This window comes from Symphalangus syndactylus, chromosome 2 (genome assembly GCF_028878055.3).
Source record: "Symphalangus syndactylus isolate Jambi chromosome 2, NHGRI_mSymSyn1-v2.1_pri, whole genome shotgun sequence".
Classification (NCBI taxonomy): Eukaryota; Metazoa; Chordata; class Mammalia; order Primates; family Hylobatidae; genus Symphalangus; species Symphalangus syndactylus.
Window position 1 is genome coordinate 24,622,455 of NC_072424.2, and position 26,155 is coordinate 24,648,609.

At 37.4% G+C, this 26,155-nt stretch overlaps 2 protein-coding genes across 4 annotated transcripts in view; one reads left to right on the forward strand and one right to left on the reverse strand.

The window, feature by feature from the left end:
* NHLRC2 (NHL repeat containing 2) overlaps window positions 1–1,522 on the reverse strand; it is a 55,368-nt gene extending 53,846 nt beyond the window's left edge. Inside the window, exon 1 of one of the 2 annotated variants that reach the window (XM_055248649.2) lies at window positions 1,076–1,522. In XM_055248649.2, the coding sequence (XP_055104624.2) occupies window positions 1,076–1,253 (178 nt within the window). In that variant the 5' untranslated portion in view covers window positions 1,254–1,522. The remainder of the gene's footprint in view (window positions 1–1,075) is intronic. The other variant, XM_055248657.2, reaches the window with a different exon arrangement.
* Window positions 1,469–21,465, forward strand: DCLRE1A (DNA cross-link repair 1A). Of its 2 annotated transcripts, none has more exons than XM_055248629.2 (10): window positions 1,469–1,965; window positions 2,256–3,391; window positions 5,478–7,142; window positions 8,799–8,932; window positions 10,379–10,497; window positions 11,948–12,088; window positions 13,744–13,889; window positions 14,671–14,825; window positions 18,995–19,136; window positions 20,879–21,465. In XM_055248629.2, the coding sequence occupies exons 2-10, from the start codon at window positions 2,932–2,934 to the stop codon at window positions 21,037–21,039; spliced, it is 3,123 nt and encodes a 1,040-aa protein (XP_055104604.1). In that variant the 5' UTR covers window positions 1,469–1,965; window positions 2,256–2,931; the 3' UTR covers window positions 21,040–21,465. The 2 variants fall into 2 exon arrangements, with proteins under 2 accessions (XP_055104604.1, XP_055104594.1); XM_055248619.2 differs by having other exon boundaries at window positions 1,469–1,774.
* Window positions 21,466–26,155: the final 4,690 nt, after the last annotated feature.

Here is a 26,155-nt window from a genome sequence, read left to right on the forward strand (position 1 = left end):
TTCCTTCAGGCTCCAAAAGCTCACATAGCCAGGATTTAAACCCTGGAAATGGGCTATAATTGATTCCGATTTTTAAAAGTATTAGTTTCACGACTTTGAACGGAGAAGCACAGCACAGCTAAGAAAGCAGCAAATCTTGGGTCTGTATAATCCAACTGGGGCAGTTATCAGCTGTGAGGCCCTGGGCATGTTACTTAACCTCTCTGTGCTTCCATTTCCTCAACTGTAAAAGGGGAATGATAAGAGCACCTCACTGGGCTATAGAGGTAATTAAATAAGGTAATATCCCCTCAAGTGTTTAGGTATCCCCTCAAGTGTTTAGGACTGTGTGTGGCAGGCTGGGCGCGGTGGCTCACGCCTGTAATCCCAGCACTTTGGGAAACGGAGACGGGAGGATCACTTGAGGTCAGGAGGTCGAGACCAGCCTGGCCAACACAGTGAAACGCCGTCTCTACTAAAAATACAAAAAAACAAAACAAAAACAACTAGCCAGGCGTGGTGGCGCGGGCCTGTAGTCCCAGCTACTCCGGAGGCTGAGGCAGGTGAATCGCCCGAACCTGGGAGGCGAAGGTTGCAGTGAGCCAAGATCACGCCACTGTACTCCAGCCTGGGAGAGCGAGACTCCGTATTAAAAAACAAACAAACAAAAAAAACTGTGTGTGGTACATGAAAAAGTGATCAATAAATGTCAAGATGATGCAGAAAGATAGAAAGATGACGAGACGACACTGGGGAACCAGATTGAATGGACAGAATGGTGTGGACGTTGCAATCATTGCCACCGGGGACACTAAACATTCACGGAGTGTCTACTTGGCTAACATCAGACGCGGACGGGACTCAGGATACACAGACGAGTATGTGGATCCTCGTGCCAGGGAAACCCCCGTCAGTGGCCGCTTGGGGACCCCTGGGAATTGCAGAGCACGCGAGCAGCGGCCCAAGTTAGGCGAAGGGCCACTCCCCGGGGCGCCAGCGACACAAACCCGCCTAGCCCACCGCTTCGGGCGAGGGCGCCGTCCCCGAGGAAGGGGAGGTGCCGGGAGAGGCCCCCACCCCGACGCCAGCCCCTCACCTTCCGGAAACTCGGGTACTGACAAGTCCTGCTCCCAGCCGTCCACCTTCTGCAGATACTGGTAGACCAGGCTGTCCTTCTCCTGCTGGGTAACGGCGTCGAGCAGGGCGTACTCTAGCGAGGTCTGCGCGGGGAGCAGGCCGGAGAGGCTGCGGCCCCGGGCTCCGGGCGCCGCCATGTTTCCGCCGGGCTCCTGAGGCGGCCGCCGGGCCCGCGGGAGAGTCTCGCTGGGAGAGACGAAACGTTCACTGTCCTGTGGCTTCCAAACGGCGCATTCACCTCACCCTCCACTAGCCCCACTCCACGCCAATGACACTTTTTTTCTTTTTAAAGCATAGGCCCAAGTGCCCAAAGTCCAAATCGGCGCAGTTCCCGGGGACGTAATTAAACTGCCGTCCCGACCCACCCCGCCCCTTCTCGGTCCCCACGCCGCAGCCGAGCCTGGACATTGGGAGCATCAGATTCAACATGGAATAAGACCTCAGGGACAGCGTCCCAGAGGCGCTAAGGGAACCATCCCCCACCCTCCACATTGGGAATTAGCGGGCTTTCGAACAAAAATAAAATACAATAAATCCGTAGGACTTAAAAGGGCAATGTATTTTTAAAAATTATTTTTAAAGTCTCCTTCTTTGACCAGCATCCGCCGATTCGACACGGCACTGGCAGCGGGAAGTTGTTCCCGCCAAGACACTAAAGGTAAAGGGGGTAGGGATAACCTCCAGAGAGAAGGCTTTGTAAACTGGAAGTGACTGGCTTTCACTTATACACAAACACAGCGTTTTGTCATCTGGGAGTGCTGAAAGTGCGGGCGCGAACACATTTTTAGATGGGGGTGCCGAGAGGAGCGGATGCAGCTGGAGCGGCTCCCTTAGGGCGCCGAGTGGCAGGTGGGCGGCGGCGAGGGTCCTTGAGGGCGGGTCTCAGAGTCTTCAGAAGGGGAGGGCTCTGAGGTCTTTTTGAAGCTGGCTGTGCTTAACCTGGAGAGGGTTAAGGCCCCGCTTCCTGGCCTTCCAGCCTGTAATGCCAAAAGATAAGGGAGAGGCTGTCGTGTGACCCCCGTTTTGAGTCAGGTGGACAGAGGGCTGGCCACCTTCGGAACCATGGGTGCAATACGGAGTCAGACCTCAATACAAGCACACTCTTTCACATATCTGAATTTTTTTTGTTCACTGTGCAGGGATTGTTCATTGCTGCTGGAGGAAGATCATGGACTGTCCCGGGAAACTGAAGTGGTTGAGTATCCACTAGTCGTGGATGAGGACAGTGACTTCGCAGTTTTTTTGCGAATTACACATCTCTTTGATTATGTTGTGACTAGTTTTGTTAGTAAACTGAGATAGCCATTCAGTGTTTGGGATACCTGTTAAGCCCCTTGTCCAGGGACTGTGGTTGGATTTATGAATTATTTGGACGGTTGTCCACTTGAAAGAACTGACAGTAGCTTCATAACACTGTTACAAAGCTCGTTCTAAGATTAAGCTGTTGAACCTATATTTCCCATTAGTGCTTAATTTTTGAAGTATTATTCTTATTTTTATGAATCAAGTCCTGGAAAAGGACAAGATATTTGAATGAAATAGCACCCATGATGGAGAACTTCACAGTTGCTACTCCTGTGATAGGTTTATCTTAGTTTCATTGAGGTATAAATGGAATAGCAGGTGTTGTCAGGTGCAAGGTTTGTAGCTTGCCGATATGTTCTTTACCAACACTGCAGATTCCCATTGAGTTGGTGGGGATTTTGTTACCTTTTTTTTTTTCTCAACAAAATAATTCTATAACTTTTTGTGACAAGAAATGGACTTTCAATTTACTTAAGATTAATACTTCTTGAATGATAAAATCACTTTGCCATGTTAGAAGACATTTCCGAAGAAGACATTTGGGAATACAAATCTAAAAGAAAACCAAAACGAGTTGATCCAAATAATGGCTCTAAAAATATTCTAAAATCTGTTGAAAAAGCAACAGATGGAAAATACCAGTCAAAACGGAATAGAAACAGAAAAAGAGCCACAGAAGCTAAAGAGGTGAAGGACCATGAAATGCCCCTCGAAAATGCAGATTGTCAGACTTCTGTAGCTTCTAGTCAGAATTCAAGTTGTGGAGATGGTATTCAGCAGACCCAAGACAAGGAAACTACTCCAGGAAAACTCTGTAGAACTCACAAAAGCCAACACGTGTCCCCAAAGATACGTCCAGTTTATGATGGATACTGTCCAAATTGCCAGATGCCTTTTTCCTCATTGATAGGGCAGACACCTCGATGGCATGTTTTTGAATGTTTGGATTCTCCACCACGCTCTGAAACAGGTAAGACTGCAGAAATGTTAGCAGTTTCTAAATAATCTAAAACGTCTTCATTGGGTCAGACATACCAATTCAGTTAAACAAGGAAGGCAAGCAGTAAACTAAAAGGAGACATTGGGAGACACCATACCAGTCAATGGTATAATTGTAAAGCAAATGGCAGACTAGAAAACAGTTTCAATACACTGTGTTATTTCATAAAAGTTCCTAAGTATCTGGATTATTTTCCATAAATGTTAACTGAATCCTTACTATGCTGGGTACTTTCACACTGTCTACTTACCCAACTTTCACAATCACCATATAAGGTAGATAGTATTGACATTTTATAGATGAAAGTTCTTAAAAGTCAGATAACTTGTCCGATGGGTTATTTTGTTTATTTGTGTTTTTTTTTTTTTTTTGAGACGGAGTCTCGCTCTGTTGTCCAGACTGGAGTGCAGTGCTATCTTGGCTCGCTGCAAGCTCCGCCTCTTGGGTTCACGCCATTCTCCCACCTCAGTCTCCCGAGTAGCTGGGACTACAGGTGCCCGCCACCGCACCGGGCTACTTTTTTGAATTTTTAGTAGAGATGGGGTTTCACTGTGTTAGCCAGGACGGTCATGATCTCCTGACCTCGTGATCTGCCCACCTCAGCCTCCCAAAGTGCTGGGATTACAGGCATGAGCCACTGCGCCCGGCCCCAACTGGTTATTTTTATGGAACTCCATAGAAAACTATAAATAGGCTGGGCACAGTGGCTCATGCCAGTAATCCAAGTACTTTGGGAGGTCGAGGCAGGTGGATCACTTGAGCCTAGGAGTTCAAGACCAGCCTGTGCAACATGGTGAAACCCCATCTTTACAAAAAAAATTACCAAAAATTAGCCAGGTGTGGTGGGCTACTTGGAAGGCTAAGGTGGGAGGATCACCTGATCCCAGGAGGTCGAGGTTGTAGGGCCCTGTGATCATGCCAGGGCACTCCAGCCTGGGTGGGGCTACAGAGTGAGACCTTGTCTGAAAAAAAAAAAAAAAACTATAGATATAGTGTGGTTTCTAAATATGGTTATGTTTTAGTCATCATGCTAATGTATACAGGAAGAGGAACTGTGAAGGAGTCCTAGGTGATTAAGATTCTAACAAAAAACGTGTCAAGTGATAATATAAGTATGCTATGTTTTTTGTCTTTTAAAATATGTAATAAGTATTTAACGTAGAAAATCCTACTTGGAATATATATGGAGAACGGGTTGTTGTGATGATTTATATATTTTAAAATCATTTATATTCCAAATATAGATTTTTTAATCTAAAAAAAGTTAAAATTCAGTAAAAAAAAATACTCAATATGGCTTTCATGTTAGCTATGATTCAGAATACATTTTATTATTAACCTGTAGTTATTTTAAAGTACTGCATGAAGATACAAAAAAAAAATCTCTTCTTTAAATTTGGCATTAGCCTTTCCCAGAAAAGGATAGCAAGTGAAAACCTCATAAATTTGCTAGTAATTTGCTTTCATGTAACTTGAAAATCAAGAATGGAAATTGGAGTCCATGGATGAAGACCTTAGGGTGAAATGTCTTATAGATGAAACCACCTCAAAAAATTTTTCTTTTGGTTTTTCACTAAACTCATTTGAATAGACTCTCAGATGGCTCTCGAATTAAATTCCATTCTCTAACAAATGCTTTTAAGAGGCATTTTTAAGTTAGGTTGTAAGCCACGAAGTTTTCTAATTTAATATAACAAATATAACATCTTTTTTGAGGGGAGGGAAGTGTCATTTTTTGATAAATCTGGAAATTAACATACACAGGGATATGCCAAGATGGCTTATAGAAAGTTTCTCAATCATGGTAGTATGATAGGGAATAGTTTCCAAATTAGTAAAGCCTTATAATGAACCAATTTCTCAAATTCTATTCTTAGAATAGAATCTAAAACTTGTTCAGTGTATCAACAATTATAACTAATCTTATTAAAATTGTTACTTTTTATTGTATGCAATGTGAATGTTAAATAATGGAACCCAATTTATACTGCTAATGTTGTCAAAGCTTAATCTATGCTTTGATCCTGTAATTTTTTTTTCTGTATTAAAATTTCAGAGTGTCCTGATGGTCTTCTGTGTACCTCAACCATTCCTTTTCATTACAAGAGATACACTCACTTCCTGCTAGCTCAAAGCAGGGCTGGTGATCATCCTTTTAGCAGCCCATCACCTGCGTCAGGTGGCAGTTTCAGTGAGACTAAGTCAGGCGTCCTTTGTAGCCTTGAGGAAAGATGGTCTTCGTATCAGAACCAAACTGATAACTTGGTTTCAAATGATCCTTTATTGATGACACAGTATTTTAAAAAGTCTCCATCTCCAACTGAAGCCAGTGAAAAGATTTCTACTAATATCCAAACATCCCAGCAAGCTCTACAATTTACAGAACTTGTTCAGAATGACAAACTGATAGGAGTTGCTTTGCGTCTTGCAAACAACTCAGGACACGTAAATTTGCCATTGCCAGAAAATGACTTCAGCGACTGTGAAATCTCCTATTCTCCACTTCAAAGTGATGAAGACACTCATGATATCAATGAAAAACTGGATGATTCACAAGAACAACTATTTTTTACCGAAAGCTCAAAAGATGGCACCCTCGAAGAAGATGATGACAGCTGTGGTTTTTTTAAAAAACGACATGGTCTCTTACTGAAGGACCAGGATGAGAGCTGCCCTGAAGTGAACAGCTTCTTAACTCAGGATAAGTATGATGAAGGATTGTATAGATTCAATAGTCTAAATGATTTGTCTCAACCTATTTCCCAAAATAATGAGAGTACTTTGCCTTATGATCTGACATGTACTGGTGGTGATTTTGTGTTGTTTCCACCTGCATTGGCAGGGAAGCTTGCTACTTCTGTTCATCAGGCAACTAAAGCAAAACTTGATGAGCCAGAATTTCACTCAGCTCAATCAAATAGACAGAAACAGGTGATTGAAGAATCATCTGTTTACAATCAAGTTTCTCTTCCGTCAGTTAAGAATTTAATGTTGAAACCTTTTGAAAGTCAGGGAGAAGGGTATCTTTCTTCCCAACCAACCCAAAATACAATTAGAAAATTATCAAGTGAGAACTTGAATGCTAAGAATAATACTAACTCTTCACGTTTCTGCAGAAAGGCATTAGAGGGTGTGCCAGTTGGTAAAGCTACAATTTTAAATACAGAAAACTTGTCTAGTACACCTGCTCTGAAGTATTCGAAAATATTGCCTTCTGGTCTTAAGTGTAATGCAAGACATCCTTCTACCAAGGTAATGAAGCAAATGGATATAGGTGTGTATTTTGGACTACCTCCCAAAAGAAAAGAAGAGAAATTGCTAGGGGAAAGTGCATTAGAAGGGATAAACTTAAATCCAGTTCCAAGTTCTAATAAAAAGAGGTCCTTGCAGTGCAAGAGGAAAGCAGAAAAATCTTTAAGTGATTTAGAATTTGATGCAAGTAATTTAAATGAGAGTCAGCTTTCTGTGGATCTTTTTAGTGAGAGGTCACAGCGTCAAAAAAAGAGACGTAGAAAGTCAAATTCACTGCAGGATGGAGCGTATCAGAAGAGATCAGATCACCTTATTAATACAGAATCTGAAGCAGTCAATTTAAGTAAAGTCAAAGTCTTCACAAAATCAGCTCATGGTGAGCTGCAAAGGGGCAACAAGAAAATCCCAGAGTCATCTAATGTAGGAGGATCAAGAAAAAAGACATGTCCATTCTATAAGAAAATAACTGGTAAGTTGAAATATCAATACTCGATATACCAACAAAGACAACGTTTTTGAACTTTGTGTTTATTGCCGGTTGTGTGTGTGTGTGTGTATGAGACAATTTTTTGTATGTGTTTGCTTTGCTTTTGTGATACTTCATGAGCCTCTAACATAGATTTGGTTTTTGCTTATTTGATTTTTTTTTGCTCCATTCAATTCATCAAGTTCTATTAAACGTGTCCTCTATGTAAGTGACTGTACTAGTTAGGTAGATATTACGGGTTATAGAAAGATTAGTAAGAGAGGAGTAGGGATTCAGCTTAATACAAAAGGAGGAAAGGCATCTCTGTAAATAACTTTAATAAAAGGCAGCCTCTAAGTGCTTGTGAGAAATACAAAGTACTAAATAGTTTCAAAGATGGGAAATGTCACAGGTTTTACACATCATAGTAAATGCCAAAAATTTTAAAACCATATTAGAACTTAGTTTCTCTGCCCTTTCATATACTTGGTTGCTGCCAAAATATACTTGGTTGCTGAAAGATTTTTAAAGTGCTTTATTGATGTTCTAGATCTATAATTTGTTCAATATATTTATGTAAAGAATAGCATTTATATACTTCATAACATCAGTGGTGTTTTTAATAATTATTTTGATTAATTTTCTGTACTTCATTTATTTATTTATTTATTTATTTAGAGACAGAGTTTCGCTCTGTCGCCCAGGCTGGAGTGCAGTGGTGCGATCTCAGCTCACTGCAAGCTCCGCCTCCCGAGTTCATGCCATTCTCCTGCCTCAGCCTCCCAAGTAGCTGGGACTACAGGCACCTGCCACCACGCCCGGCTAATTTTTTGTGTGTGTTTTTGGTAGAGACAGGGTTTCACTGTGCTAGCCAGATGGTCTCGATCTCCTGACTTCGTGATCTGCCCACCTTGGCCTCCCAAAGTGCTGGGATTACAGGCGTGAGCCACTGAGCCTGGCCAGTTTTCAATACTTTAAATGATCCTAAAACCGTGTGTTGATAAGCCTCAATAGAATTGAGAAGTTATGCTTATTTATTTGCACATCACCAGTCAGTACACTTAATTATTTCTTGCATGAGCACACTTTAGAACAGTATTTCTCAACCTCTTCTTCATCAGTGCTCCTGTAAGGAGCCTTTTTAGGCTTTTTTTTTCTTGTTTCCCACCCCTGTCCTCCAGTTCGACTGTGCAGCGAAATTCAAAGATTATAGATATATTGTTTGTCTCATATGTGAGATTATGTTTTCCCTCAACCATTTTGGCTTCCTTAGATCAATACTGCCCCCATTGAGAATTCATGTTTTAGGAGAAAGTTAATATTCTCCTTTTGCTGTTTTACAGAAGTAAAGTGCTAAGTATAATGAAAGTATTAGTTAAAACAAATAAGTAATTGGTTTGTAACCTAGAATTAAAAAAATTTTTTTTGGTGCAGTTATTCATAAATAAAAGTCTCTATACGAGATACTTGGTAGAAACTTTTAAGACATTCTCATCTTTAGTGTTACCTTTTGCTAAATTTATGTGGTATAAGTTTTTAAATATAGTTAAATTGGAAATAAGAGGTAAAGAGGATAGACGGTTCATTCAGTATTTATAATCAAATTGGGTATCTTTGTTAGCTCTTGCTCAACCTACTGTGTCGATATTTTTATTGCAGGAACCAGCTTTACAGTTGATGCCTTTCAGTATGGTGTGGTTGAAGGTTGCACAGCCTATTTTCTCACACATTTTCATTCTGATCATTATGCTGGATTGTCTAAACACTTCACATTTCCAGTTTATTGTAGTGAGGTAAGTTTTAGTATTCTAACTTTTGACTTTGTAGAATGCTGTGAATTTCTAAGCAATTTGGTTAAAAAATAATAATTAAAACAGTAAGATCTTTCATTCTACTAGAAAAAAGTATGAGAAAACATATTCCACATAAAAGTTCTAAACTTACACGAGTTAATGTCAAGTTTCAGTTTTTAGAAAACATGTTTTATTACATGGAAACAAAAGATAAACTAGTTCACGATGTACTAAAAACAAGAAGTTTCATTTAGTAAACATTCACTGAAAGCCTAAATGGATTCTCAAGGCAAAATACAGTCAGCCTGCTGTATCTGTGAGTGCCCTATCCACGGATTCAACCAACTGCAACTGAAAAGATTCAAAAATAAAAAATAATACAACAATGAAAAATAATGCAAATTTAAAAATATAGTATAACAACTATTTACATAGAATTTACATTTTATTAGGTGTTATAATTAATCTAAAAATGATTTAAAGGGGGTATGCATAGGTTATATGCAAATACTGTGCCATTTTATATAAGGGACTTGAGCATCCTGAGATTTTGGTGTTCTCAGGGGGTCCTGGAACCAGTTCCCTGCAGATACTGAGGGACATGACTCTATCGAGCTTCAAGGTGCTTATAACCTCCAGAGGAAACATTCATAAATAATGCCACATTGGGATTGTACTATAATAGAAAAATGAATGGAGTACCTAGGAGTAGGGAGAAGAGAGTGCTTTACCCTGTCCTGGGCTAAGGTTAGACACAGTTTTGTGGTAAAAGATACCTTGAACTAATTATTAAAAGGTGAACATTTTAATGCTCATTACTAAGGGCTTGAACTAGAATTTGATTTAATCCTCACAGCATTCTTGAAGCATGCTTCAAGAATTCTTTTTATTAATGAAGCACCTGAGGTTTGGAGAAGTTAAGTGACGTGCCCCAGGTCACAGAGCTAGCAATGGCAGAGTCTGAACTTGTATGCAAATTTGTCTGATTCCAGGACCAGGCAGAGGAAAGAGCATTCTAGGTAGAGAGTAAAGTTTATGTAAAGGCACAGGCACCTGAGAAATATGATCCACCCACTTCGGCCTCCCAAAGTGCTGTGATTACAGGCGTGAGCCACCAGGCACTTCAGATAATTCAAAATGGCTAGAACTTAAGGTAGGGAATAACAGGAGACAAACCCACAGGAATGGGCTGGAACCAGATCACTCAGGCTTTTGTATGTCATGGTGGAAAGGATGGACTCTTCACAGATGAGGCGAAATCTGTGACGATGTTCAGGCAGAGTAGTGGCACAGCCATTATAGGAAATTCTTCCTGGCATTGTGGAGTGCTTACTTAAATATAAGCAGGAAAAGGGACGTTATTAAGATGTTATGGTTCTACGCTAGATCTGAAATAAAATATTTAGTGTTTTACTGCATCAGCAATAAGTACGTCCTGTTTTGCAGATAACTGGCAATTTGTTGAAGAACAAGCTTCATGTGCAAGAACAATATATTCACCCATTGCCACTGGACACTGAATGTATCGTGAATGGTGTCAAAGTTGTTTTGCTTGATGCCAATCAGTAAGTGTTAAAGTCATCTTAATAGCACATTTTTTAAATGTTTAAAAGGACAACACATTGGCATGATTATTTAATAACTTTTTTCATTATAATTAATATGCTTGATATTTCTTAAAACTTGAGTAAGATGTTTCTCCTTTTGAAAAATAATGTGCCCAATTATAGAATCAGAGATTAAAAGTAAAGGGATCTTCTAAATGTTATCTAACCCATTTTTTATCCAGTTTAAATTACTACACTTGACATCTGAGATTCCATCTTATTTTTTAAAATACTTTAACATATTGTTTCTGCTGTTCTTTGCAAGATAACATTTTGCCATTTTCTTTAGTATCATTTATCATTTATATAAATTAACAGCTTGTATTCCATTCAGATACTAGAGGGTCGGTTTTATCTCCCCCTACCCTTCTTTAAACTAAGAAATCATTCAGCCTTTAGATCTTAAAGATTTGGAAGATTTTTTTTTCTTGGAAATGGCCTCCATTTTTCCCTCTTTTTTTCTTTTAATATAAAGTACTATCAGCATTCATGTTGTCAAAACACAACTATCAACTCTGCTTCTTTCTACTTTCCATAGAATGTTAGCCCTCTGTACCATAGAGGTCATAGATGAAGAGAAAGAAGACTAAATCTAGGTTTCCTAAAATCCAGGCCAAGCTATTACATTAGGTTGCCTTTAAGTTTTTGTCTGCTAACTTTGCTGCTGTTTTTTTTTAATTGCCAGTTTGAGTTCTGATTTTTTATTTTTTATTTTATTTATTTTATTTTCTTTTGAGACAGAGTTTCCCTTTTTTTGCCAAGGTTGGAGTGCAATGGCATAGCCTCAGCTCACTGCAACCTCTGCCTCCCGGGTTCAAGTGATTCTCCTGCCTCAGCCTCCCAAGTAGCTGGGATTACAGGCACGCACCACCATGCCTGGCTAATTTTTGTATTTTTAGCAGAAACGGGATTTTGCTATGTTGGCCAGGCTGGTTTCGAACTGCTGACCTCAGGTGATCCACCCGCTTCAGCCTCCCAAAGTACTGGGATTACAGGTGTGAGCCACCATGCCTGGCCGAGTTCTGATTTTTAAAGTCAACTTTATAGGGTTTTCACCATAGATCACAAAGTTAGCATCAAGCTAGTATCACATAGTTCAAGTCTCAGGCATACAAAACAGTCTTACAAGGCATAATATTCCTAGGGTTCAGAGTTCATTTCCCAGGAGCCAGCCAAGGGCCAGTCCTGAAAACATGCTTTTCTTGGGAATGTCTGGGTCTGCCTTTCCTGCACACCAGTTCTTTTTATGATGTAAATTTCCTTGAGTTGAAGTGCCACATTTCCTGTAGTGCAATGCTATGTCATTGTGGTCACTAATAAAGTGTGCTAACTTGTTGATATTGAAATAGATACTGTTCCTTTAGGTGCTTGCCTGTGTTAAGAACATTCCTTTGAAATTTGTGTTCAGCTGTCCAGGTGCTGTCATGATCCTCTTTTATCTTCCTAATGGTACTGTCATATTACACACGGGAGACTTCAGAGCAGATCCCAGCATGGAACGTTCTCTTCTTGCGGACCAGAAAGTCCATGTGCTGTACTTAGATACCACGTAAGAGAGGCTTTTTGTGTGTGCTTCTTTTTCCCACTGACAGTCTTTGCTCTCTGTATTATGGTTATCAAAACGACAGCTTATTGCCAATTATTATTTTAAGGCTCTTTATCAGAAGGATGCTGTTTGAAAAATATATATATACTTGCTTAAGGGCAAATTTGAGATTGCATGTGTTAACTGACTACAGCTCATTTTTTTTTGTGATTTATTTTTGAAAATATGTTATATAAGAATCCTGTTACTGAAACAAGGAAGAAAAACTTAGGAGCAAACTTTAGGAAGACACCCTTTTAAGTTGTCCTTTCAGAGTAACTGTGTAGCTATTAATTGTGAAGAGAAGACGGGGTCAAAATGTGATTCTGTTTTTGAGTATCCAAAGTTGCTGTTGTTCTTTTCTTAAAAAGATAATTTATAAGTGACAGTTTTGAATTCCTGAGTACTATAAATATAATGGCATAAGCCATTACATGTTAACTGTGTATGTATTTCTCCCTAGCTTTATTAAGTAAATAAAAATTGTGTATATTTCTGGTATATGATGTGATTTTATATATTAAAATATTTCATCAACTTGTTAGAAATTATCTTAACCATTTCAACCTGTTTCAAGGAGAAGTACGTTTGGATGTGATATTTTAGTAAAAGATGGTCTTTCCGCATCCAGTTTTCTCACACTGTAACTGATTTTTCCATTCTTCTATATGAGTTTTAAGTACTGGATAAATTAAAAAAGTAAGTTTTAAAAAAAAAAAAACTTTTTTTGTTACCTAGTTCTATTCTGATATGATTCTGAATTTCCTCATGGGTTTTTAATGAGAAAGGTTTTTCTTCTTCTTCTCTAGTGGTTGACTAGCAAAAACAATTCCAAAAATTGGGAAAAATGTTTGTTTTTTGTAGCTTATTACATTTTTAGTGAAAAAGTGCTCACTTTTCATCCCAAATATAGATAGATAATAGCTTAGAGTTTATTTTTCACTGGGTTATATTGTATGGAGATAGACCCAGTATAGATAGATAATAGCTTAGAGTTTATTTTTCGCTGGGTTATATTGTATGGAGATAGACCCAGCTGGATCTGTTGTATTTGTGTGTGTGTGTGTGTGTGTGTGTGTGTGTGTACACATATACATATATACACACAGTATATATATTTTGTGTCTGTAAGAAACGATATTAATATCAACCATGTCAATATTAACTGATTTAAAACTGTTGCACTAAATTCATGTTTAGTTTCATTACTTTAATCATTTTTTATTAAGTCAGTCTTTAGTCCAAATATAATCCTTATCAATATGATTTGTTGATAGTGTTTGGAGTTAAATAAAAGATACTGAGGTTTATAATTTATAACTAAAATAGCTGGCTTGCTAGAAATATTTTTGGAGAAAAAAAGTCTTCAAAAAGACAATTTTTTAGAGTGATAAAAGAAATATAATGAAAAAGATATATTGAAAACTTACAATTTGATCATAAGTTAGTAGTAACTGGTAAATAATTCCAACCACAGGCAGTGAGATAATTTGTGGTGTTAATATATTATACTGCTGTTATATGTAAGTTGCTAATGCTTGTTTTCTAAAATAACATCCAGCTTAAGGTGATGGTTTTTTTATTGTTCTTTTAGTAAGTACCATGTTTCCATATCACAGATATTGTAGCCCAGAATACACCTTTCCATCACAGCAAGAGGTTATCCGGTTTGCCATCAACACTGCCTTTGAGGCTGTAACTCTAAACCCACATGCTCTTGTTGTCTGTGGCACTTACTCTATTGGAAAAGAGAAAGTCTTCCTAGGTGAGTGGTAGGTGTATCTAATTTACATTAATATATTATAAAGATCAGATTCTTTTTGCCTAAAGCCCTTTCAGTTTCTACTTTGCATTTGATAATTATTTCCTGTAATGATTCAATATTACCTTTGAAGTTGAAGGAAAATTTGATAGTTTGAAACATTTAATCTTTGAAAGGTTTGACTTTAGGGAAACATTTGATAAGTGTGTTTAATTTAGGCTTTCTAGATATAAGAAATTTATAGAGCAGCTGCCCATGCTACATTATTATTTAGTAAACTTTGAAAGATGATTAATGCATAGTTGTATTGCTGCATTCTTTGAGGATAATAATTATATTAGCAATCAGTTTTACTTTTTGTTCCTAAATGATTTCTGGATGTATAACTTAGTTTGTCCAGGTAGTATTGTACTAATTTGCCAAATACTTTCCATTTCTTCTTACGTATGGCCACATTATATCAAACATTAAAGATGGTAAAGCTGGGGCTTTTAACTTCTTCAAATTTAGTTCCTTCCCTTCCTCTACCCACTTTCTATACACTTTTGCAGTTTTTAAATAGTAAATAATAAGCCTTTAAAAATAAATTATTTGGTTTTCTCACAATTTATTCCACACAGTAAACTAACAAAATGATTCAGCCTTTTTGAGATATCATGGTAAAAATGTGAATGTTTTGAATTTCCTTTTATTTGGTAAATTCTTACCTTAAAATTTGCTTAAGCTGTAACTTTTTTTCACGAGCTGTAAGTTTACTATCTTTAATCTTTTCTTTTGCCCATAGCCATTGCTGATGTTTTAGGTTCAAAAGTGGGCATGTCCCAGGAAAAATATAAAACTCTACAGTGCCTCAATATACCAGAAATTAATTCACTCATCACTACCGACATGTGCAGTTCATTGGTTCACCTTCTCCCAATGATGCAAATTAATTTTAAGGTAAGCATTCAAGAGATATGTCTTTTAGGGTGAACAAAAAAGGTAATCTGATTATTTTAAACTACATTTAACTTAGAGGAATTCAATTATAATAGAGTCACCCATAATAAAATTTGCCCTAGACAATTTTTTAAGAGGAATTTTAAATTTTCATAGTTTTTCTAGATGTGCAACTCTGTAGAGTAATTCATATGCCCACCAGAAGTTTAGGAACTAGAGAACTAATATGTAGGAAGGAACAAAAATGGAAAGGTATGCAGCCATCTGGACATTCAGACCTTCAATTTTTAAGATCATTTTCCAGTTCTTTCTGGGTGAGTGGGGAAATGAGTGAAGAATCTAAGAAGTTCTTACTTTACTTCGGGTCTGTTCTATTCTGTATTAATACTAAGCCTTTCTAGATTGATAAATATTGAAAATTTACTTGTCGCGACAATTAAATGAAATAGTGGAAGTGTATCCTAAGAGGAAGTTTGAGCATTAGTTCCAAGGTGTAAGTTAAGACATATGATATGACCTTGCTGGGATTTGGGGGCTTATTTGTCAGATTTCTTCATATACTAACTAAGGTTTATTCCATATACTAACATTTTGACACCTGGCAATCGAATACCTCAAACCTGTATATTAAAATAAATTCAGAACATAATGCATGAAACAATGTATTTTCGCATTTGCTATTGTGTTTATGAAATAAAAAGAATGAATGAGAGGTGTGGCAATGGAGACAGGAAGACTAGAGCATGGTGTGAAGAGGGGCTGGATACTTTGATGGCCTGAGGTAGGAGGGTTGCTTGTTTGTTGGCCATCAGAGATGAGGATTTTTATGTTGTGAGGGACAGGAAGAATCTAAGATAAGACAATAATTGATGAAGTAAGATCTCTGAGCAAGATCTGAAAAATAGGTAATGAAGTGCATCCACTTTGAACAGGAAGAGGGCCACCTCTTCCTGACAGTTCCGTCACAACCTACCACTCTACAGACTGTGTGTTCTGATGCATATGGCCTTCTTGTAGACAGCATATATTTACAAATCCCAACTTAAACAAGATTTAGATTTTCACTACTACAAACTCAAATGTATTTTTTTTTTCTTTTTTTGAGACAGAGTCTCGCCCTGTTGCTCAGGCTGGAGTGCAGTGGTGCAACCTTGGCTCACTGCAACCTCTGCCTCCCAGGTTCAAGCGATTCTCATGCCTCAGCCTCCTGAGTGGCCAGAATTACAGACATGTGCCACCATGCCCAGTTAATTTTTGTATTTTTAAGTAGAGATGGGGTTTCACCATGTTGGCCAGGCTGATCTCAAACTCCTGAGATCAAGTGGTCCGCCCGCCTCAGCCTCCCAAAGTGCTGATATTACAGGTGTGAGCCACCACGCCTGGCCTAAGCATAACTTTTTAATACAGGAATTCAAGTTGGTTTTAATAACTCAGAAATGTTGATTCTGAATGATTTTTTGAGGCTAGTGTCCTTGGAGGAGTGATCTGGAGTCATAAATCTATATTTTTGATAGTCGTCAAGTCTGTATGTTTCCACATCTAGGATTTTATAATAAAACACAAGTTCTTTGTGAAAAGGTCAGTCTGTAAGGCTCCTAGGTGCTGATGGTGTAATAGATGAGGAGAGATAGAAAAAGCTGAGAAAGGGCAGGTGGTTTCCATTAGAAGGTGGGGTTTACTGACCTCCTGCCCACTAGGCTGTAAGCTCACAGAAAGTGAAGTCTGTATCCTCTTGTCCTCCACACTGACCCTAGCAACTATGTAATACCATAATGGATATTTACTGGTATTGCCTTCAATAGTCCCTCCTCTTCCTCCATTAAAGTGACTGGGTATTGATCACATTTTCTGAAGACTTCTTTTTTTTTTTCTTTTAATATTTATTAAACATTCTAGCAATGATAATAGAAATATATATTTAAAATGTTTTTGAATAGGTGATACATTCACAACGGTAAAAACAAAACTATAAAATGGCATGTTGTGAAAAGTTGTTTTTCCTGCCCTGTCCCTCATTTACCCACATATTTTCGGAAGATTTCTTTTTTTTTTTTTGAGACAGGGTCTCACTCTGTCGCCCAGTCTGGAGTGCAGTGGCTTGGTCTCGGCTCACTGCAACCTCCACCTCCCGGGTTCATGCCATTCTCCTGCCTCAGCCTCCTGAGTATCGGGAATACAGGCACCTGCCACCACGCCCGGCTAATTTTTTGTATTTTTAGCAGAGACGGGGTTTCACCATGTTAGCCAGGATGGTCTCGATCTCCTGACCTCGTGATCCGCCCGCCTCGGCCTCCGAAAGTGCTGGGATTACATGCGTGAGACACCACGCCTGGCCTCGGAAGATTTCTTACCTCCAAAACACAGATGAAGCAGAAGCTGAAGTTTGTAATTAGAGCCAATTTTTTTTTTTTTTTTTTACCAGCCAAAAGTTGTGTTTCATGAGAGATAATTACTTTTTGTGAAAAGGTAATCCTAATACAGTTTTCAAGGTGCCCAGGGCATGCCTGAAAGCCTTTGAAAGGCTATAAATACAATTCATGCTCTCTAGTTCAACACCCCAAGTTCACGTATGTGCTACATAGTTGACTACCACCTGATTTGAATCTGATTGATTGATTGTGGTAAAATGTTATAACAATGATGTTATAGATGATTATTTGCATGCTGAAAAAATAATTCTAGTAACATTGCTAAAAGTATTTTTCTCCCAAACTGGTTACCAATAAACGGAGAGAGACAAGTCATAAATCAGGGATTTCATATTGACTAAACTATTCTTAATAAATTTCCTCATGAGAATAGTTCTCAGATTGTGGTTAATGGACTACTCGTAGCTGCTGGTAGTCTTTTTTTCTGTAGATTTGGCTTATATGATAGTATCTGAAGTTTTTGTTTATGGTACAGGTTAATGATGTTTTTGTGGTAACTCTAATTTGTCCCACAAAAAGCAAATATTAGTTATCATTTAATTCTTCTGGATGGTTTTGCAGAGACAAATAGGAATGGTCAGGTTTGAAGATGTGTATTGAAAGTTGGACTCAGTATATGTATTATATGTATAATTACTCTAAACCTCAGTTTCTTATTATTTTCTTTCTTTGTGAGGACAAGGGCAGAAGGAATAGTGATTAAATAATATTACATTAGCTAGGTCCTAGACTAAGCAAGGCAAAAACTTGCAAATTTGCAGAACCAAGAATATTGAAATGGAAATTTAGTTATGTATCAATAACTAACTTTTTTCGGTGTGCATAGTAATTGGTAAGAAATATGGCTGTCTTATGGTAGGTATTTTTATATTCACTTCTAATTAATAAAAGGCTCTTATTTGATACAAAAGAGAAATCAAAGGATTGTTACCAATTCATCAATAAAATTAATTTTATTATTCATTCTAAGTCTTTGAAATTATGGGTTTTAGTCTTCAGACCAAAAGTATTAGATTTTTTTGTATCCCTCGTGCCATTATTATTTATAACTGGATTTCTCTTATCTTTCGAAGACTGAACTTCGGTCATTGATTTTCTAAGAGTTTTATCAAATGTCATCATTTATGATTAGTTTGAGGAAGTTTTATTCTACTCAGGACTTATAAGGGGAGCATATTCCAACAATAGTGGTATGAAAAGTTTTAAAATAAATCTAGTTCATGTTTAAAGGGTAAAAGGCATAAACACCTGAAAAGAATGCTATTAAGCAGCTATAAAATGTATCTCTGTGTTGAGTATAATGCCATTCACATAAAATTATTTCTATCCACCTAGCTACCCCCTTTTGGTGTATATGCATGGAGATATGTTTGCATTGGTGTTTACCATTGTTAATATTATTATCTCTGTGGAGTAAGATTTGGAGAGTAGTTTTGTTTTTGTTTTTGGTAGCTATCAGAATTGTAATTTGTTTATACCTAATTGCTTCTGTTTAAAGTTGTCTCGCTGTACTTTTTTTTTTCCAGACTGTACTTGTTTAACTTCAGATAAGTAAAGGAGAAAATATTTTATATATTTTTTTTAGTGATTATTTTTAGAAGCATAGCACTAGGTTGTTGAAGCTAATGCTTAAAAAGTGAAAACTCCCCATGCCTGTGCCAATATAACATCTTTAATCAGTCTGTTTTATTCTACATAACTCGTCTCCATTGACCTCAATATACTATTTTTATTTAACAGGGCTTACAGAGTCATTTGAAGAAGTGTGGTGGGAAATACAATCAGATTTTGGCGTTTCGACCTACAGGATGGACACACTCTAACAAGTTCACTAGAATAGCAGATGTTATACCCCAGACCAAAGGAAACATTTCAATATATGGTATAGTTATTAAATTTTCTCACTTTTAATGTTTATAATTACTTTACATTTTAAAAAATGTTGTAAAGTTCAAATCCAACAAAAACAGGCACCAAAGAATTTAATAATTCAAGAGCTTTCAAATCTCTCTACAACTCTAATCCTGTATCTAGTCCATTGTAAACTGATATAAAGGAGCTTGACTAGTAGATAGACATTAACGAATACAGATCATTTCACTTTGTGATCAGTGATATTGAGAGGAAATTGCAGAATTACTTGAAAAGACTACTGTGGGTGTATACTGGAAGTATAGATGACAATGTGAGATTGGGAGCAGGAAGATGATGGGTTAGATGTGGTGACAGCAGGAGATACAGACTTGCCTGTTTTCATCCTTGAAGGAGGTTTACCACTGCCTTCAGAGTTGGCTTGTTGCAGTGACAGCTGATGGAAACATGTTTGGTGTGTCACCAGACCAGTGATTTACCCTCAGCCTCTAAAGACCCTAGTATACTGAAAATAGGACCCTTTTCACCTTTCTCTATAGTACTCGATCTTCAATAAAGAAGATAAAGGGTGTTTTTTTTTTTTTTTTCCTAATTTTTTATGTGTGCAAAGCTTGGGGACAAATCTGCTTACCTGCTCTGGAAGTGAGAGTCTCCTGCTTGTTATTCTTCACATTTGACTCATATTTCTTCCATATTTTCCAGAAACCTGTAGCTAAGTAAAGTGTCTAAAGGAAGAATTGTTTAATAAGAAAAACCTAATTAAATAGGACTCTCTGGAAATGCATATTATTAAGTATACACACAATAAGGTAATAGATTTTTGAACATTCCAAGTTTCATATCTGTATTAGTCCATTCTCCCACTGCTTTAAAGAACTATCTGAAACTGGGTAATTTATGAAGAATAGAGGTTTAATAGACTCACAGTTCCACAGGCTTAACAAGAAGCATGACTGGGAGGGCTCAGAAAACTTACAATCATGACAGAAGGCAAAGGGGAAGCAAGCACATCTTATCCTAGCGAAGCGGGAGAGTGAGAGAGAGCACAAAGGGGGAAGTGCCACACACTTTCAAACCATCAGATCTCCTGAGAACTCACTCACTATCTTATTATTTTTTTTTAATTTTTTGAGGCAAGAGTCTCGCTCTGTCCCCAGGCTGGAGTGCAGTGGCATGATCTCGGCTCACTGCAACCTCCATCTACCGGGTTCAAGCAATCCTTCTGTCTCAGCCTCTTGAGTAGCTGAGATTATAGGCGTGTGCCACCACACCTGGCTAATTTTTGTATTTTTAGTGGAGACGGGGTTTCACCATGTTGGCCAGGCTGGCCTCGAACTCCTGACCTCAGGTAATCTGCCTGCCTTGGCCTCCCAGAGTGCCGGGATTACAGGTGTGAGCCACCATGCCTGACCAAGAACTCACAATCAGAAGAACAACAAGGGGCAGATCCGCCCCCATGATCCAATCGCCTCCCACCAGGCCTCTCCCCCAACACATAGGGATTACAATTTGAGATGAGATTTGGGTAGAGACACAGAGCCAAACCATATCAGTATCATTTTAATGTCTTAATCTTTATCATTCATAAAAGATATCAACAAGTTTTCTCATCAGAACTAAAGCACTGAGGAGTTTTTGACAAAAATACTGTGGATTACTTTTCTTTTTTGTTTTATTCTATTTTATTTTAGGATTCTGAATGTTTAAATTAGTTTGATTTTAGTGTACAACTTGGTTTCTTTGGTGTTATAGGAATTCCTTACAGTGAACACAGCAGCTACCTAGAAATGAAACACTTTGTCCAGTGGCTGAAGCCCCAGAAAATCATACCTACCGTAAATGTTGGCACCTGGAAATCTAGGAGCACAATGGAGAAATATTTTAGAGAGTGGAAATTGGAAGCCGGATATTGATGATACCTCCGAGGATTCAGTAGTAGTTAAGTTCGTTGGATGTAGCTTGTTAGTAGTTAAATCTATAGAAATATGAAATACACTTTGTGTGGAAAAACCTCATGGAGATTGTTCAGATAGTTTATTTTCTCATTTATGTTTGAACAGCATGTTCATGGTGCTGAATGCCTCTCAGCATCATCAAGGATAATTGAAACTGGGTCTCCCTGGGACTCTTAATTTCTTGTCCCCTGCCCTCCATGGGCAGTTATATTCTGCATCAAGCCTTAGAAGAGGAAGCAAAGGCAGATTCAGGGACCAAAAGGATTAATGATAATTAATAAAGTAGATTGAAGCATTATATATATAAGTAATTATGTGTGTTTAAAATTATTAGATAAAACTTTTATATGACATATATACTTAAATAAAATTAATATAAAATTTGCTCTGGTGTCTTTTTTGTTTGTTTTTAATAGATTTTATTTTATTTATTTATTTATTTATTTATTTATTTATTTATTTATTTTTGAGATGGAGTCTCACACTGTCGCCTGGGCTGTAGTGCAATGGCTCACTGCAACCTCCACCTTCCGGGTTCAAGTGATTCTCCTGCCTCAGCCTCCTGAGTAGCTGGGATTACAGGTGCCTGCCACCATGCCCAGCTAATTTTTTGTGTTTTTAGTAGAGACGGGGTTTCACTATGTTGGCCAGGCTGGTATCGAACTCCTGACTTCATGATCTGCCTGCCTTGGCCTCCCAAAGTGCTGGGATTACAGGTGTGAGCCACCACACCCGGCCCAAGACTTTATTTTTCAGAGCAGTTTTAGGTTCACAGCAAAGTTGAGTAGAAGGTACAGAGATTTCCCATATACTTCCTGCCTCCCCCATATGCTTAGCTCCCCTGTGATCAACATTGCTCACCTGAATGGTACATTTGTGACAATAGATGAACCTACGTTGACACATAATCACCCAAAGTCCACAATTTACATTAAGGTCACTCTTGGTGTTGTACATTCCTTGGTCTGTATAATATATAATGACATATCCATCATTGTAATATCCTACAAAATTTTTGCTGTCCCAAAAATCCTTTGTTCTCTGCTTATTCATTCTTCCATCCCCCAAACCCCTGGCAAACAGTGATCTTTTTGTTGTCTCCATATTTGCTTTTTCCAAAATGTCATGTAGTTGGAATCATACAATAGGTATCCTTTTCAGATTGTTTTTTTTTCACTTTGTAATATTTAAGGATCTTCTATATCTTTATGTGGCTTGATAGCTCATTTCTTTTTAGCACTGAGTACTATTCCTTTGTATGGATGTATCACAGTTTGTTTATCCATCATCTACTGAAGGACATCTTGATTGCTTCCAAGTTTTGGCAATGAGGAATAAAGCTGCTATAAATATCCCGATCCAGGCTTTTCTGTGGGCTAAGTTTTCAACACCTTTGGGTAAATATACTACTCAGCAATCTCAATCCTTTATAAGAGTATGTTTGGTTTTACAAGAAAGTGCCAAACTGTCTTCTAAAGTGGCTATATAATTTTATATTCCCACCAACAACTAATGAGTGTTCCTGTTGCTCCACATCTTCGCTAGCACATGGTATCAGTTTCCTAGATTTTGGTCATCCTCTTAGGTGCATCTCATTTTTGCTTTCATTTGTATTTCCCTAATGACATATGATATGGAACATCTTTTCATCTGCTTATTTGCCGTCTGTATGTCTCAAATGAAGTGTCTGTTCAGATCTTTGGCCTACTTCTTAATTGGGTTGTCCATTTTCTTATTGTTGAGGGTTTTTAAATTTGTATTTTATTTTTTCGTATTTTTTAAAAAATTACAGTACTTTGAGTTGCTGTTTTATTTTATTTTATTTTTAAGAGATGGAGTCTCACCAGCTTGCTCATGCAGAAGTGCAGTGGCTATTCACAGGTACAATTATAGCACAGTACAGCCTCAAACTCCTGGCCTCAAGCTGTCCTCTTGCCTCAGCCTCTGGAGTAGCTAGGACTACTGGAGCATGCCACTGCACCTGGTTATTGTTGAGTTTTAAGAGTTATTTGTATATTTTGGATAACAGTCCTCTATCAAATTATCTTTTGCAAATATTTTCTCCTAGTTTGTGGCTTGTCTATTCATTCTCTTGGCAGTGTACAATGTCTTTTTTTTTTTTTTTTTTTTTGAGACAGAGTTTCCCTCTTTCACCCAGGCTGGAGTGAAGTGGCACAATGTTGGCTTACTGCAACCTCCGCCTCCCGGGTTCAAGCAATTCTTCTGCCTTATCCTCCCGAGTAGCTGGGACTATAGGTGCCCGCCACCACGCCTGGGTAATTTTTGTATTTTTAGTGGAGATGGGGTTTCACCATGTCGGCCAGGCTGGTCTCGAACTCCTGACCTCAGGTGATCCACCCGCCTCAGCCTCCCAAAGTGCTAGGATTACAGGCACGAGCCACCGTGCCCAGCCTACAGTGTACAATGTCTTTTGGAGAGCCGAAGTTTTTAATGAAGTCTGTCTTATCAATTATTCCTTTAATGGATCATGCCTTTGGTGTTGTAGTTAAAAATTCATCTTCATACCCAAGTTTATCTAGATTTTCTTTTATAATGTCTCTTAGGAGTTTTATTGTTTTGTGTTGTACACTTAGATCTGTGATCCATTCTGAGTTATAGTGTAAGGTCTGTTTCTAAATTTATTATTTGGCATGTGGATGTCCGGTTTTTCCAACATCATTTGTTGAAAAGACTCTTTTCTCCATTGCGTTGCTTTCGTTCCTTTGACAACTGACTATATTTATATGGGTCTATTTCTGGACTCTTTAGTCTGTTCCACTGATTTATTTGTTCTTTCACCAATACCACACTCTCTTGATTACTGTACCTTTATTTTAAGTCTTAAGTCAGGTAGTGTCAGTTCTCTTAACTTTTTTCTCCTTCAGTATTATATTCACTTTTCTTGGCCTTTTGCCTCTCCATATAAACTTTAGAATCGTTTGTCAATATCCTCAAAATAACTTGCTGGGAGTTTGATTAAGATTGTACTGAATCTGTAGATCAAGTTGAGAAGAACTGTCATCTTAATATTGAGTCTTCCTACCTATAAACATGGAATGTTCCCATTTATTTAGTTCTTCTTTGATTTATTTCATCAGTTTTATAGTTTTCCTAATATAGATCTTGTGTACATTTTGTTAGATTTATACCTAAGTATTTCATTTCTTTTCTGCTAATGTAAATTGTATCATGTTTTAAATTTCAAATTGCATTTGTTCATTGCTGGTATGTAGGAAGACAACTGGCTTCTGTATATTAGCTTGTATTCTTCAGCCTTTGTATAATCTTGATTACCTATATAGACAGTTACGTCATTTGTGAACAAAGGTGGTTTTATTTCTTCATTCTCAATCTGTATACCTATTACTTCTTTTTCTTGACATTGTATTAGCTAAGACTTCCAGTATAATATTGAAAAAGAGGGGTGAGAGGGGACATCTTTGCCTTATTCATAATATTAGTGGGAAAGTTGCTATTTTCTCACCATTAAATATGATGTTAGCTGTAAGGCATTTTTTTTTAGATATTCTTTATTAAGTTGAGGAAGTTACCCTCTATTCCTAGTTTACTGAAAGTTTTTATCATGAATGGGTGCTGGATTCTGTAAAATGCTTTTTTTTTTTTGCATCTATGATCTTGTGACTTTTCTTCAATCTTTTGTTGTGATACATTATGTTAACTGATTTTCAAACAAGCTTTGCATACCTAGGATAAATCCCACTTGATTATGATTTATAAGTCTTTACACATTGTTGGATTTGCTGTAATGTTTTGTTAAGGATTTTTGTATCTATGTTAATGAGAGATATTTGTTTATAGTCTTCTTATAATCACTTTGTCCAATTTTGGTAATAGGGTAATGCTGGCCTTTTAGAACGGATTAGGGAGTATTCCTCTGCTTCTATCTTCTGAAAGAGATTGTAAAGAATTGGTGTAATTTCTTCCTTAAATGTTTAGTAGAACTCACCAGTGAACTGATCTGAGCCTGGCACTTTATGTTTTGGAAGTTTGTTCATTATTAATTGAATTTCTTTAATTGATATGGGCCAATTCAGATTGTCTATTTCCTCTTGTGTGAGTTTTGACAGGTTGTGTCTTTAAAGAATTGGCTCATTTCCTTGAGGTTATCATTTGTTTTGTTTTTGGATTTTAGGATTTATAGCTGTGCCATTCATGACATTTTATAGAATCTCAGTGAAAATAATTCAACTTGTGGCTTTGAACAAGACAATTCAAAAAGCTTAGATAATCACCCAATAGAGGATGCAGAAACGTTTGCATGTTTATCTGAACTATTCAACTTAAGACATCAGAAAACTAGAAGTTTAAGTTGCAGTGTTTTATATAAAGTGAGATTATATAATTTATTTACCGTTCCTAATCTCTCCAACATAGATTGAATAGTTGATCCAAAGTGAAAATTTGCAGCTAATGCATATTAAAGATCTTTTTATGTGGTCTAAATAAGACAATAGCTAGTACAATGAATGTATGCATGTGTGTATTTGTGTATTCTTGCATTAGCTCTAGCAACGAAATCAAGGAATTTCTTAAAGTTTTCACAGAAATAGTCATGGAACATTTTCAATAAAAAATCAGAAGGATGGCATTCTCCATGAACTTTATTTCATAGGTTTGGATTTTATTTTGTAGAGGCAGGAATTATAGGGGATCACATTTAGAAGAACAGAAGCTTTTGGGGGGCACAGTGGTAGTGTTTATGTTCTCAGTTAACTTCACTTACAAATTTAAAATATTTTAGCTTGTCTTGATGTTTTAAACTTTTTGTAAGCTATTAAGAGTTATAATTAGAAAAACTTTATATTTCGGTAATTATAGATATTCTTAACATGGAGATAGTCAAGTCGTCTGGGGTTATTTTTATTTATTAATTGAATGATTTTTCCCACTAGAATTGTCATTTTTCATTGGTAAAAAGATTTTTTATGATTTTGAACTTTTTTGAAAATCCAAGCATGTTGTTTTAAGAGCAGCCTCAGCCTCAGCCTTTTTATTATTCTATGCAAAAACATCTTTCTACGTGAACATCATCATTTGTGGCAGCTTGGAATAA

What these genes read in the sequence shown, in the direction of transcription:
- DCLRE1A (XM_055248629.2), top strand. Translation starts at nt 2,932, where the DNA reads ATGTTAGAAGACATTTCCGAAGAAGACATTTGGGAATACAAATCTAAA. An exon ending in ATTCTATAAGAAAATAACTG is followed by an intron (nt 7,143 to 8,798) that starts GTAAGTTGAAAT and finishes TTTTTATTGCAG; the next exon opens with GAACCAGCTTTACAGTTGAT. An exon ending in AAAAGAGAAAGTCTTCCTAG is followed by an intron (nt 13,890 to 14,670) that starts GTGAGTGGTAGG and finishes TTTTGCCCATAG; the next exon opens with CCATTGCTGATGTTTTAGGT.